Genomic DNA, 15,213 nt, shown 5'->3' with positions numbered 1-15,213 from the left:
CAAGAACACTAAGTGTAGAGTTATGGCAGCGCAGGCAGTGGAATGTTCCTCCTGCAGGATGTTTGAGGTATGGGTGACCACCGATGCTCCTGCCGTCTTCACCTGTAGGAAGTGCAGCCAGCTCCAGCTCCTCATAGACCGCGTTAGGGAACTGGAGCTGGAGTTGGATGAACTGAGGATTATTAGAGAGGCTGAGGGGGTGATATGTAGAAGCTACAGGGACATAGTTATGCCAGAGAACAGAGGTAGCTGGGTAACAGTTAGAGGTAGGAAGGGGAGGAAGCAGGCAGTGCAGGGATTCCCTGTGGTCGTTCCCCTCAACAATAAGTATACCACTTTGGATACTGTTGGGGGAGATGGCCTAGCAGGGGTAAGCTGCAGTGACCGGGTCTCTGACACGAGGTCCGGCTCTGAGGCTCAGAAGGGAAAGTGGGGGAGGTGGAGAGCGCTAGTTATAGGAGATTCTATAGTTAGAGGGACAGACAGGCGGTTTTGTGGACATGGGCGAGACTCTCGGATGGTTTGTTGCCTCCCGGGTGCCAGGGTCTGAGACGCCTCGGACCGTGTCTTCAGAATCCTTAAGGGGGAGGGTGTGCAGCCAGAAGTCGTGGTGCACATTGGCACCAACGACATAGGTAGGAAGAGGGGTGGGGAGGTCATTCAGGAGCTCGGAGTTAAGCTGGAAGCTAAAAGCAAGGACGGACAGAGTCGTCATCTCTGGGTTGTTGCCAGTGCCACGTGACAGTGAGGCAAGGAATAGGGAGAGAGTGCAGTTGAACACGTGGCTGCAATGATGGTGTAGGAGGGAGGGCTTCAGGTATTTGGACAATTGGACTGCATTCTGGGGAATGTGGGACCTGTGCAAGCAGGATGGGTTGCACCTGAACCAGAAGGGCACCAATATCCTGGGAGATAGGTTTGCTAGCACTCTGAGGTGGGGGGGTTTAAACTAATTTGGCAGGGGGATGGGATCCGGACTTGTAATCCAGCAAGTAGGTTAGCTGTTTTTCAGGATGCCCAAGAATGTAGGGAGGCTGTGGAGAAGGTAGCACTGACGGAATACTTGCAGACACAGAGATGGGCTCAAGTGTTGCTGTGGTTCTGTTCGCCGAGCTGGAAGTTTTTGTTGCAAACGTTTCGTCCCCTGTCTAGGTGACATCCTCAGTGCTTGGGAGCCTCCTGTGAAGCGCTTCTGTGGTGTTTCCTCCGGCATTTATAGTGGCCTGTCCCTGCCGCTTCCGGTTGTCAGTTTCAGCTGTCTGCTGTGTGTATACTCAACGCAAGGAGTATCAGAAATAAAGTGGGTGAACTTAAGGCGTGGATCGGTACTTGGGACTACGATGTTGTGGCCATCACGGAAACGTGGATAGAAGAGGGACAGGAATGGTTGTTGGAGGTTCCTGGCTACAGATGTTTCAGTAAGATTAGGGGGGGTGGTAAAAAAGGAGGGAGGCTGGCGTTGCTAATTAGAAATGGTATAACAGCTGCAGAAAGGCAGTTCGAGGGGGATCTGCCTTTGGAGGTAGTATGGGCTGAAGTCAGAAATAGGAAAGGAGCAGTCACCTTGTTGGGTGTTTACTATAAGCCCCCCAATAGCAGCAGAGATGTGGAGAAACAGATTGGGAAACAGATTTTGGAAAGGCGCAGAAGCCACAGGGTAGTAGTCATGGGCGATTTCAACTTCCCAAATATTGATTGGAAGCTCTTTAGATCAAGTAGATTGTACGGGGCTGTGTTTGTGCAGTGTGTCCAGGAAGCTTTTCTAACAGTATGTAGATTGTCCGACCAGAGGGGAGGCCATATTGGATTTCGTACTTGGTAACAAACCGGGACAAATGATGGGCTTGTTAGTAGGTGAGCATTTTGGTGATGGTGACCACAATTCTGTGACTTTCACCTTGGTTATGGAGAGAGATAGGTGCGTGCAACAGCGCAGTTTTTACAATTGGGGGAAGGGTAAATATGATGCTGCAAGACAGGATCTGAGGAGCATAAATTGGGAGCACAGGCTGTCAGGGAAGGATGTTGTTGAAATATGGAACTTTTTCAAGGAACAGATACGACGTGTCCTTGATATGTATGTACCTGTCAGACAGGAAAGAAATGGTCGTGTGAGGGAACCTTGGTTGACGAGGGAGGTTGAATGTCTTGTAAAGAGGAAGAAGGAGGCTTACATAAGGTTGAGGAAACAAGGTTCAGACAGAGCGTTGGAGGGATACAGGATAGCCAGGCGGGAGCTGAAGAAAGGGATTAGGAGAGCTAAGAGAGGGCATGAAAAATCTTTTGGCGGGTAGAATCAAGGATAACCCCAAGGCCTTTTATGCGTATATGAGAAACATGAGAATGACGAGAACAAGGGTAGGTCCGATCGAGGACAATAGTGGGAGACTGTGTATTGAGTCGGAAGAGATAGGAGAGGTCTTGAATGAGTACTTTTCTTCAGTATTTACAAATGAGAGGGACCGTATTGTTGAAGAGGAGAGTATGAAACGGACTGGCAAGCTAGAGGAGATAGTTGTTAGGAAGGAAGATGTGTTGGGCATTTTGAAAAACTTGAGGATAGACAAGTCATCCGGGCCTGACGGGATATATTCTAGGATTATGTGGGAAGCAAGAGAGGAAATTGCAGAACCATTGGCAATGATCTTTTCGTCTTCACTGTCAATGGGGGTGGTGCCAGGGGACTGGAGAGTGGCGAATGTTGTGCCCCTGTTCAAAAAAGTGAATAGGGATAATCCCGGGAATTACAGGCCAGTTAGTCTTACTTCGGTCGTAGGCAAAATAATGGAAAGGGTACTGAGGGATAGGATTTATGAGTATCTGGAAAGGCACTGCTTGATTAGGGACAGCCAGCATGGATTTGTGACAGATAGGTCTTGCCTTACAAGTCTTATTGAATTCTTTGAGGAGGTGACCAAGCATGTGGATTGAGGGTAGAGCAGTGGATGTAGAATACATGGATTTTAGTAAGGCATTTGATAAGGTTTCCCCATGGTAGGCTTATGCGGAAAGTCAGGAGGCATGGGATAGTGGGAAGTTTGGCCAGTTGGATAGAGAACTGGCTAACCGGTCGAAGTCAGAGTGGTGGTAGATGGTAAATATTCAGCCTGGAGCCCAGTTACAAGTGGAGTTCCGCAGGGATCAGTTCTGGGTCCTCTGCTGTTTGTAGTTTTTATTAATGACTTGGAAGAGGGAGTCGAAGGGTGGGTCAGTAAATTTGCAGACGATACGACGATTGGTGGAGTTGTGAGGAGGGCTGTTGTTGGCTGCAAAGGGACTTAGATATGATGCAGATTTGGGCTGAGGAGTGGCAGATGGAGTTCAACCGTGTCAAGTGTGAGGTTGTCCATTTTGGGAGGACAAATAAGAATGCGGAATACAGGGTTAACGGTAGGGTTCTTAGTAAGGTGGAGGAGCAGAGGGATCTTGGGGTCGATGTTCATAGCTCTTTGAAAGTTGCCACTCAGGGTGGATAGAGCTTGTAAGAAGGCCTATGGTGTATTAGCGTTCATTCGCAGAGAGATTGAATTCAAGAGTTGTGAAGTGATGTTGAGCTGTACAGGACCTTGGTAAGGCCACGTTTGGAGTACTGTGTGCAGTTCTGGTCGCCTCATTTTAGGAAAGATGTGGAAGCTTTGGAGAGGGTGCAGAGGAGATTTACCAGGATGTTGCCTGGAATGGGGAATATGTCGTACGAGGATAGGTTGAGAGTGCTAGGCCTTTTCTCATTGGAACGACGAAGGATGAGGGGTGACTTGATAGAGGTTTATAAGATGACCAGGGGAATAGATAGAGTAAACAGTCAGACACTTTTTCCCTGGGTACAACAGAGTGTTACAAGGGGACATAAATTTAAGGTGAGGGGTGGAAGGTATAGGGGGGATATCAGGGGTAGGTTCTTTACCCAGAGAGTGGTGGGGGCATGGAATGCGCTGCCTGTGGGAGTGGCAGAGTCAGAATCGTTGGTGACCTTTAAGCGGCAATTGGATAGGTACATGGATAGGTGCTTAAGCTAGGACAAATGTGCAGCACATCATCGTGGGCCGAAGGGCCTGTTCTGTGCTGTATTGTTCTATGTTCTAAAGGTTTCATTGCTTGAGTTAGCTGCATTTGAATCCCATTGACTAGTCTGTGTCCAGTGACACCTGTCTGCATGTGCAAACATACCAGATAAAATAATGTGGGACACTTCATATCTTTTTTCCTTCATTACTTAGGCTGAAGTGTTTTTTGTTTTTTCGTTTCAAAATTTATCTTTGGAGAAAGTGCATGTGCATTCGGTTATTTAGGATGAAAATATATGCTTCACACCATCTTAATCAGATTTGGATCTTTTGACAACTTTTGAAATTTAAAAAAATCAATTTTGTTAATGATTTGAAGGTTTTTTTATGCTCATTTTAGCAAATTTAAATATTTTACAGTTATGACCAATGGAGTGGTAAGACGAGAGGGCTCTGGGGTACTTTGTCAACCGTGTTGGCCAACTATAAAAAGTATGCATTATGTCACATTAATATTATGGAACAGGCATCTCAGTGGCCTACAGGAAGCACATGGTGCAAGAAAGAGAGAGGGAGAGAGAGAAAGAAACCCACATTGCTAACTGACAGAGTTAGCAGTTACTGCCTTTACTGATGAATTCATGTATTGCTGGGCGGAGGAGTGTGTCTGGGAAAATTAAAAAAACAGTGAAATTCACAACTGATCTTGGAGGAACCTATTTGGGAGAGGTCATAGCACAGAAGCAGTTAAGCGGAGTTTAAGCATGGTCTTAAAATAAGTCTGTAGTAGTGAGTAGAGTTGATCATTTCTTGATCATATGTTTTATTAAGCTATGTCTCTTGATTAAACTTAAAATATAAGCCATAAGTATTAATTTAACCTGGAGCAATCTTTTGTCATAGAGTCCTCGAGATGTACAGCATTGAAACAGACCCTTTGGTCCAACCCATCCATGACGACCAGATATCCCAACCCAATCTAGTCCCACCTGCCATCACCCGGCCCATATACCTCCAAACCCTTCCTATTCATATACACACCCAAATGCATCTTAAATGTTGCAATTGTACCAGCCTCCACCACTTCCTCTGGCAGCTCATTCCATGCACGTAGAGGAATAAGACAGTGCTATTTTCTGGGTCTGTAGATTGAAAGAAGTAAAATGGCCCTTAGTAGAGTAATATGCTCTTCTTGGCGGATGTGGGAGTTTAAGAAGAGTTTACGGATTACTGAAGATCATATCTGCAATAGTGCTGTTGGTTGCGACTCCTATCCAATCGAATGGATTAGTTGGATAGGCAGTTAGAGGCAGTGAGGAATTTATAAATGCAAGGGGATGTGATGGATGGCAGTTATAGGAAGAGGGGAAGTCTCAGATACAGTCACATAGATGGCTTAACTCTAGGAAAGGTAAGATGGGTAGGCAGGTAGTGCAGGAGTCTTCTATGGCTATCCCCATTTCAAACAAGTATGTTGTTTTGAAAAATGTAGTGGGTGAAGGATTCTCAGGAGAACGTAGCACGAACAGCCATGTTTCTGGTACAGAGACCGGCTCTAATGTAATGAGAGGTACGTTGGGTTCCAAGAGACCAATTGTGTAAGGGGACTCTCTAGTCTGAGGTACAAACAGATGTTTCTGTGGCCAGTAGCAAAAAATCAGAATGGTGTGTTGCTTCCCTGGTACCTGGAGCAAGGCTGTCTCAGAGAGGGTGTGGAATGTTCTCACGGGGGAGAGGGGCCAGTAAGAGGTCATTGTACACATTGAAACCAACGACATAGGAAGGGAAAAGGTTGAGATTCTGAAGGGAGATTACAGAGTTAGGCAGGAATTTAAAATGAGGTCCTCGAGTGTAGTAATATCTGGATTACTCCCGGTGCTACGAGCTAGTGAGGGCAGGATTAGGAGGATAGAGCAGCTGAATGCATGGCTGAGGAACTGATGTGTGGGAGAAGGATTCACATTTTTGGATCAGTGGAATCTCTTTTGGGACAGATGTGACCTGTACAAGAAGGACGGATTGCACCGAAATTGGAAGGGGACTAATACTGGAAGGGAGTTTCGCTAGAGCTGCTCGGGAGGATTTAAACTAGTAAGGTGCGGGGCTGGGACCCAGGGAGATAGTAAGGAAATAAATCAATCTGAGACTGGTACAGTTAAGAACAAAGGTGAGTCAAACAGTCAGGGCAGGCAGGGACAAAGCAGAGAACAAGATAGGGTTTATAAATTAAACTGCATTTATTTCAATGCAAGAGGCCTAACAGGGAAGGTAGATGAACTCAGGGCATGGTTAGGAACATGGGACTGGGATATCATAGCAATTACAGAACATGGCTCAGGGATGTACAGGATACAAATGCAACAGGAAGGATAGAAAGAGAGGAGGGGGAAATGGCATTTTTGTTTAGGGATAGCATTACAACTGTATTGAAGGAGGATATTCCCGGAAATACATCCAGGGAAGTTATTTGGGTGGAACTGAGAAACAAGAAGGGGTTGATCACCTAATTGGGATTGTATTATAGACCCCCTAATAGTCAGAGGGAAATTGAGAAACTAATTTGTAAGGAGATTTCAGCTATCTGTAAGAATAATAGGGTGGTTATAACTTTCACTTTCCAAACATAGACTGGAACTGCCATAGTGTTCAGGATTTCGATGGAGAGGAATTTAAGTGTGTGAAAATTTTCTGATTCAGTATGTCGATGTACCTACTTGAGAAGGTGTAAAACTTGACCTATTCTTGGGAAATCAGACCAGGTAGGTGACTGAGGTGAGAGTGGGGGAGCACTTCGGGGCCAGCGACCATAATTCTATTAGATTGAAAATAGTAATGGAAAAAAATAGACCAGATCTAAAAGTTGAAGTTCTAAATTGGAGGAAGGCCAATTTTGGCAGTAGTAGGCAAGAACTTTCGAAAGCTGATTGGGGGCAGATGTTCGCTGGTAAAGGGACGGCTGGAAAATGGGAAGCCTTCAGAAATGAGGTAATGAGAGGCTAGAGACAGTACATTCCAATTCGGTTGATAGGAAAGGCTGATAGGTTTAGGGAATGCTGGATTACTTAAAAAAAATTGAGGGCTTGGTTAAGAAAAAGAAGGAAGCATGTGTCAGGTATAAACAGGATAGATCGAGTGTATCCTTAGAGTATAAAGGCAGTAGGAGTATACTTAAGAGAGAAATCAGGAGGGCAGAAAAGGGACATGAGATAGCTTTGGCAAGTAGAGTTGAGAAGAATCCAAAGGGATTTTACAAATGCATTAAGAACAAAAGGGTAACTAGGGAGAGAATAGGGTCCCTCAAAGATCACAAGGCAGCCTTTGTATGGAGCTGCAGGCGACGGGGCAGATACTAAACCAGAATTTTGTGTCAGTCTTACCGTGGAAAAGGACTTGGAAAACATAGAATGTAGGGAAATAGATGGTGACATCTTGAAAAATATCCATATTACACAGGAGGAAGTGCTGAATGTCTTGAAATGCATAAAAGTGGATAAATCTCTGGGACTTGATCAGGTGCATCCTAGACTCTGGAAAGATGGGAAGTGATTGTTGCGCCTCTTACTGAGAGATTTGTATTATTGATAGTCACAGGTGAGGTGCTGGAAGGCTGGAGGTTGGCTAACGCGGTGCCACTGTTTAAGAAAGGTGGTAAGGACAAGCCAGGAAACTGTAGACCAGTGAGCCTGACGTCGATGGTGGGCAAGTTGTTGGAGGGAATCCTGAGGGACAGGATGTACATGTATTTGGAAAGGCAAGGACTGATTAGGGATAGTCAACATGGCTTTGCGCGTGGGAAATCATGTCTCACAAACTTGATGGAGTTTTTTGAAGAAGTAACAAAGAGGATTATTGAGGGCAAAGTGGTTGATGTGATCTATGTGGACTTCAATAAGGTATTTGACAACGTTCCCCATGGGAGATTGGTGAGCAAGGTTAGATGTTATGGAATACAGGGTGAACTCGCCATTTGGATACAGAACTCAAAAGTAAAAGACAGAGGGTGGTGTTGGAGGAGGGTTGTTTTTCAGACTGGAGGCCTGTGACCAGTGGAGTGCCACAAGGATCGGTGTTGGGTCCACTACTACTTCATTTATATAAATGATTTGGATGTGAGCGAAAGAGGTATAGTTAGTAAGTTTGCAGATGACAGCAAAATTGGAGGTGTAGTGGACAGCGAAGAAAGTTACTTCACATTACAGTGGGATCTTGATCAGATGGGCCAATGGGCTGAGAAGTGGCAGATGGAGTTTAAATCAGATAAATGTGAGGTGCTGCATTTTGGAAAAGCAAATCTTAGCAGGTCTTATACACTTAATGATGGAAATGTGTTGCTGGAGAAGCGCAGCAGGTCAGGCAGCATCTAGGGAACAGGAGAATCGACGTTTCGGGCATTAGCCCTTCTTCAGGAATGAGGAAAGTTTGTCCAGCAGGCTAAGATAAAAGATAGGGAGGAGGGACTTGGGGGAGGGGCGTCGGAAATGTGATAGGTGGAAAAAGGTCAAGGTGAGGGTGATAGGACAGATTGGGGTGGGGGCGGAGAGGTCGGGAAGAAGATTGCAGGTTAGGGAGGCGGTGCTGAATTTGATGGATTTGACTGAGACAGGCTGGGGGGAGGGGAAATGAGGAAACTGGTGAAATCCGAGTTCATCCCTTGTGGTTGGAGGGTTCCTAGCCGGAAGATGAGGCGTTCTTCCTCCAACCGTCGTTTCGCTATGGTCTGACGATGGAGGAGTCCAAAGACCTGCATATCCTTGGTGGAGTGGGAGGGGGAATTGAAATGTTGAACTACAGGGTGGTTGGGTTGGTTGGTCCGGGTGTCCCAGAGGTGTTCTCTGAAACGCTCCGCAAGTAGGCGGCCTGTCTCCCCAATATAGAGGAGGCCACATCGGGTACAGAGGATGCAATAGATGATATGTGTGGAGGTACAGGTGAATCTGTGGCAGATATGGAAGTTTCCTTTGGGGCCTTGGAGGGAGGTGAGAGGGGAGGTGTGGGCGCAAGTCTTGCACCTCCTGCGGTTGCAGGGGAAGGTGCCGGGAGTGGAGGTTGGGTTGGTGGGGGTTGTGGATCTGACGAGGGAGTCACGGAGGGAGTGGTCTTTACGGAATGCTGATAGGGGAGGGGAGGGAAATATATCCTTGGTGGTGGGGTCCGTTTGGAGGTGGCGGAAATGACGGCGGATGATGCGCTGTACATGGAGGTTAGTGGGGTGGTAGGTGAGGACCAGTGGGGTTCTGTCCTGGTGGCGGTTGGAGGGGCGGGGTTCAAGGGCGGAGGGTCGGGAAGTGGAAGAGATGCGGTGGAGGGCATCGTCGATCACGTCGGGGGGGAAATTGCGGTCCTTGAAGAAGGAGGCCATCTGGGATGTGCGTTTTTGGAACTGGTCCTCCTGGGAGCAGATGCGGCGGAGTCGAAGGAATTGGGAGAATGGGATGGCGTTTTTGCAGGGGGCAGGATGGGAGGAGGTGTAGTCCAGGTAGCTGTGGGAGTCGGTCGGTTTGTAGTAGATGTCCGTGTTGATTCGGTCGCCTGATGCGTTATACACTTAATGGTAAGGTCCTAGGGAGTGTTACTGAACAGAGACCTTGGCGTGCAGGTTCATAGCTCTTTGAAAGTAGAGTCACAGATAGTGAAGAAGGCATTTGGTATGCTTTCCTTTATCGGTCAGAGTATTGAGTACGGGAGTTGGGAGGTCATGTTGTGGCTGTTCAGGACATTGGTTAGGCCACTGTTGGAATATCGGAAAGATGTTGTGAAACTTGAAAGGGTTCTGAAAAGATTTGCAAGGATGTTGCCAAGGTTGGAGGATTTGAGCTATCGGGAGAGGCTGAATAGATTCGGCCTGTTTCCCCTGGAGACTCGAAGGCTTAGGGGGTGACCTGATAGAAGTTTATAAAATCATGAGGGGCATGGATAGGATAATCGACGAGGTAATTTCCTTGCAGTGGGGGAGCCCAGAACTAGAGGGCATAGGTTTGGGGTGAGAGGGAAAAGATACAAAAGAAACCTAAGGGGCAACTTTTTCACGCAGTGGGTGGTACGTATATGGAATGAGCTGCCTGAGAACATGGTGGAGGCTGGTACAATTGAAACATTTAAAAGGTATTTGGATGGGTATATGAATAGGAAGAGTTTGGACGGATAAGGGCCAGGTGCTGGCAGGTGGGACTAGATTGGGTTGGGACATCTGTTCGGCATGGATGAGTGGACCGAAGCGTCTGTTTCCATGCTGTACATCTCTATGACTCTACGTAAAGAACACTAACGTGGGAAACAACTTGTGAAGAAATAACACCCAAGCTGCAGTTATATCAGGAGGGCTAACATCTGTCATTCAACCTTTGCATGTGTGCTTTGACCAACCTATTCAAGGATCATGTCCATGAAGATTGGAATAGGTGATTGGTTGATAGGCGGGGAACAATTTTCAGTGTTGAAGTACATGTGGTACCTCGATTGATGTTCACTCACTTCACCTGATGAAGGGGATGCGTTCCGAAAGCTTGTGATTTCAAATAAACCTGTTGGACTATAGCCTGGTGTTCTGTGACTTGGTCTACCCTAGTCAACATTGGCACCTCCATATCATGTCCTTTCGGCAAGGAAGTCTACTGTCCTTACTGGTCCATGTGTGACTCCAGACTCAGGAATGCGGTTGACTTTTAACTGCTTTTCAGGCAATTCAGGATTGGTAATAAATACTAACCGAGCCAGTGATGTTCACTTCTCATGAACAAATTAAAAAAGATGAATGCACACTACTGATATCATATGATATCATATGGAATCCCTACAGAGTGGAAACAGGCCCTTAGGCCCAACAACAGTAACCCACCCAGACCCATTCCCCTAAGCTATTGTCCCATATTTATTTCTGACTAATGCACCTAGCCTTGCACATCCCTGAACACTGGGCAATTTAGCGTGGTCAATTCATCTAACCTGCGCATCTTTGCATTGTGGGAGGAAACCGGAGCACTCTGAGCATCATGCAGACAAGGGGAGAATGTGCAAATTCCACACAGACAGTCCTCTGAGATTGGAATCAAATCTGGGTCCCTGGTGCTGTGAGGCAGCAGTACTAACCACTGAGCCACCATGCTGCCCCAACAGATGATTTGAAAACTATAGTATATTCAATTCATTGGATCTAAAGGATGATGATTTGATGTAGAGGGATTATTCTGAAATCTAAAACACCTCATCTGATCTGGGTGAGATCTTTATGATGATGACGCAGTGATTCAGTAAATTCAAAGTATTCTTTATCATGAATACCATGGACAGTGAATTTGATGGTTTTTAAAATATTTGGATTGCAATTCAAGGTACGTTGCAGAAATCACACATCATGGCAGGTGGGACTAGATTGAGTTGAGATATCTGGTCGGGTTGGACTGAAGGGTCTGTGTCCATGCTGTACATCTCTATGACTCTATGTTCTGTTGCTTTAATTTGAATTAGCAGTGTTATATTTTTCCACATTTCAAAGTGGCAGCTCATGCTTTAGACTTGGCATATGAATCATAGTTTTGGAAAGATTTTCCAGATTTTGAAGGTTATCTTCGCAGACCACAATATATGGTCATTTGCCTTGTGTTCCTTGGCTGTGATACATCCTGACACACTTCATAAAATTTTCATGACATGCTTTTCTTTCTGTTTCTAACTTCATCTTTCCCTTTTTTTTCAATCTTTCTTTTTTTCTCGAGCTATTAGTTTTTATAAGTCAGGGCCATAATGAAATTGAGTTAAACAAGGTTTTTCTGTGTATTTAGTAATATCATTCTTTTGACAGTAGAATGTTAGTTCTCCACTATTTAGGAAAAGGTTACCTACCTAAATTGGAGCTGTCACCTTCAAAAAGATTAGCTGGCAGTGCATTTAGTCTGCTGTTAAGCTTCTGTGTCAGAGCTGGTAACCAGTAGCAACATAACAGCAATTTCCTGTTGCTTGCATCAGTTTCCTGTTGCTTACATAGCCTATCATAGGATCAGCTTTGTGCACCAGGCTGCATGCAAACACAGTCTGTCTTTTGCTGAGCAAACATGGCAGCTCTGCTGCTGTGCAGGTTGAGAGAGTAATGTGACAAATTTGCAGTTCAACTAACTTCTTGATATCATATGGATATGCCATCTGACCCTTACTTACCTTATGATGGTGGTGGTGGGAGAGACTCTATTCCTTTGCAAGAGATGCATAAAAGGGGTGAGTACTATTTCCAAGGCTATTTATCGCTGGTCTTTAGTAAACGAGGGAAGGTGCACTTGAAAGGTAGTATGATACCCTTGTTTTGAAGGAGTGTCAGACTTTAAGATTCTTACTGTTCTACTGATCCATTTTGATAGCTTTGTTTTGTTTTTCAATTAGAATTATTTTCACATTCCTTTGCCTTTCTGCTTCTACAGATTCCCATTTTGATATTGTGAATGGTTTAGTCCTAACAGATCACGCTGGTCAGTTAGTGACACCATCTGTACTGTAGGTAATATAGACAGATGCTGCTTTAATTCTTCAACACTTTCTGCTTAAATGAATCCTCTAGATGAAATTTAACATGTCAGATAAGAAATTTCACTGTGATATAAATATTTGTAAGGATATATGTATGTGTGTAAAATATATATTAAAAACATGAAAAGTCTTTGTGACATATGTCCTAATTAATATTAATAATGTGCTGTTGTTTTAAATTGTGTTCAGTGTAAGGCATTTTAAACACTGGACTGAAACTGTTTCACAAAGAAATCCAGTGTTACGTATTAATCTTCGCACTGAAGCTCAGTCTTTCTCTCTCCTCATTCCACCTCCCCCACAGCAATGAATCTTGGTTTCATTCCAGAGGTTAAGAATTCAGTTCGTAGTTGCAGTACAAGGTGTGCCTACTAGAGTCATGCAGTTTTTCTCCCTCTGTTAATTCTTTTTTTTAATGACGCATAAGCAGCATCATTCTTAGCTTGATATTGCGGATTTATGCAGGGTTAATTCAAAACTGCTCCGGTACAAATGACGCAGCCTTGTTTGCAGCATATGGTGACTTAACAATAGTTATTTATGGTTCAAGGCATGATGCATTGTAAAGTTCAGATCTTGACACTATTCGTTTTTCATGCTTTATTGTAGTGGAGAAAATCTTCTATTTGATGAATAGCATGTACTCCTGTTCATGTACTCAAACTGCATGTCTGCCTCTTTCATTTAGAGAAACTTACAATAAATTTGATGTCACATTTCAGTGATCCAGTTTATTGACCTGCAATATGCTGAACAGTTCAATGCTAACAATGGGAAGAGAAATAGATTGTTTTTTGGTTTTGTTATTTTCCACCAGCATGCTGTTTTCTGATTATTCTAAGAAGCTTTTTGGTATTTTCTGCATTTCTTCAATGGTTGATGTTTTATTTGGTTATTTTATTTCCCTCGAGTATGCAAACATTATATTTTTGTTTGCAGCAATCTTTTCCTGTGCTGAGTTTTGAATGTTAGTGGCAGAATTGGGCCATATATCAGTTGAACTAAATACTGTTTTCTGCGTGATTCTTTCAGACCTTTGTTGTACAGTATCAACGTTTGGATAAGCATAATTCTGTTAATTTATGGAATTTAAAATGTTTCCTTTGAAGTAATGATTGATCGGTTAATTAATTGAAACAAAAGTTTTTTTACAAACAGATATTCAAGTACATTAGTATCTGACGTGCAAAATGTTGATTGGTTGCCATTGCAGCACCAGCGTAAGAATCATGAGGTGCCACTCCCCACTTATTTTGTAACATATACTGCTTTTATAAAAGTTTCTTCATAAAACCAAATATTTGTCATGGTTTGTTTGCCTGTGACTATGGCTTTACAGACTAGATGAGTCAAGGAAGGACTTTGATCCTTCCTTGAATAAGAGTTGTAGGTTACTTTTTATTCCTATTACATCAGGCCTTACTAAAGTTTTGGTAAGTACGAGGGAGCAATTATTTAATTGCGTGCCCTTACTCCCATTACCTTGAATCAAAAGTGTGTGCCAATGTAAGTTCTGTTCAGTTTTCTAACTTGTATATTTTCTATTGGTTAAAAAACTGACATAAAAGCTAATGAATGCCTTTGTTGGAATATAGGGGTGATTATATTTTGATAAGGATCACACCAGTATATGCGATCTAATTTATCTTGAAGCCACAAAATAGTCTTCCCATTCAAATAGTTTGAAATGTAGGCTTTCTATATACGTTCAGTGGATATTCTTTTTGATTATGATGAACTTGAATTTATAATAGATCAGCAGTAATTATGTCTTAGACTTTAAAATTCTGATTGCATCCTTCAAAGAAATGCCATATGTTAAGGGTTATAATAGAATGAATAGTGCAAGGGAAGTGGAATTTCAGGTCAGTTCATTGATTTTATACGAGTTTCCATTTGTGAGGATAGAACAGAGCATCTTGAACAAGGAAGGAAAATCATTTGCAGGCCATTTTTGGATTCTCTCATTTAAGTGCATGAGTGTGGATGTTAGAGGTTACTGTTAGTTTTAGAGTATGAATGGTGTACACTGTTTCGACATCGTGACAACAAGAGATTGTGAGCCATGCAATCTTTTTCAGTGACCTGAGAAAATATTAAAGCACAAAGTCACCTAAGAACACAATTATACTAATTTCTTTCCTCTACCTACTTTCTTTTTCCATTGATCATGCTGGAGTAGTGTCTTGACTTAGTGTAACACCAGCTGGTTACTTTTATATACTAATATTTACTGCTTGATTTATTGCTTTTACCGATACAACTCATTATATGATTGTGTTTTGCAGGATTATTAAATATTCTGCTATGCCTATATCAAAACAAAAAGTTAAAAGTCATACATATTCCGACAGCTTTGTTTGGAAGCACTAGCTTTCAGAGCACTGCTCCTTCATGAGGTGGCTTTGGAAGGGGATCATAAGACACAGAATTTATATCAAAAGATTTATAGTAAAATCTCAAGTCAAACATGACCAAGAGGGAAATATATATTTGACTGCATTTTCACCAAATTACCTTCTGCAGCAACATCAATCTGTGACGACAGTATTTTTCGGAGTGCCCATCACACTTTGATGTGGGGGCAAAGTTGTATCTTCACATGGAGGCTATCCTCCATAAAGTAGCAAAAGTAAAAATTAGGATACATTGGCAAGCCATTGCAAAACAGAGTTCTGTGAAGATTGACATGTTG

At 43.6% G+C, this 15,213-nt stretch overlaps 1 protein-coding gene across 4 annotated transcripts in view; it reads left to right on the top strand.

The window, feature by feature from the left end:
• The window catches only part of clcn3 (Cl-/H+ antiporter 3), a 155,197-nt gene that overhangs the window by 31,430 nt on the left and 108,554 nt on the right, over nt 1-15,213 (top strand). Inside the window, exon 1 of one of the 4 annotated variants that reach the window (XM_043703449.2) lies at nt 12,025-12,212. The exons of 2 other annotated variants lie outside the window; for them this stretch is intronic. In XM_043703449.2, coding sequence (XP_043559384.2) covers nt 12,128-12,212 — 85 coding nt within the window. In that variant the 5' untranslated portion in view covers nt 12,025-12,127. Of the gene's footprint in view, nt 1-12,024; nt 12,213-15,213 lie in introns of those variants that run through there. One more of the 4 variants, XM_043703476.2, reaches the window with a different exon arrangement.

Source organism: Chiloscyllium plagiosum, unplaced genomic scaffold, assembly GCF_037043375.1.
Source record: "Chiloscyllium plagiosum isolate Xiang-an unplaced genomic scaffold, Cpla_swu_hap1 HiC_scaffold_2, whole genome shotgun sequence".
In the NCBI taxonomy this organism is placed as follows: domain Eukaryota; kingdom Metazoa; phylum Chordata; class Chondrichthyes; order Orectolobiformes; family Hemiscylliidae; genus Chiloscyllium; species Chiloscyllium plagiosum.
Note: the sequence above shows the minus strand (reverse complement) of the source record. Positions and strands in the feature narration are given on the sequence as shown.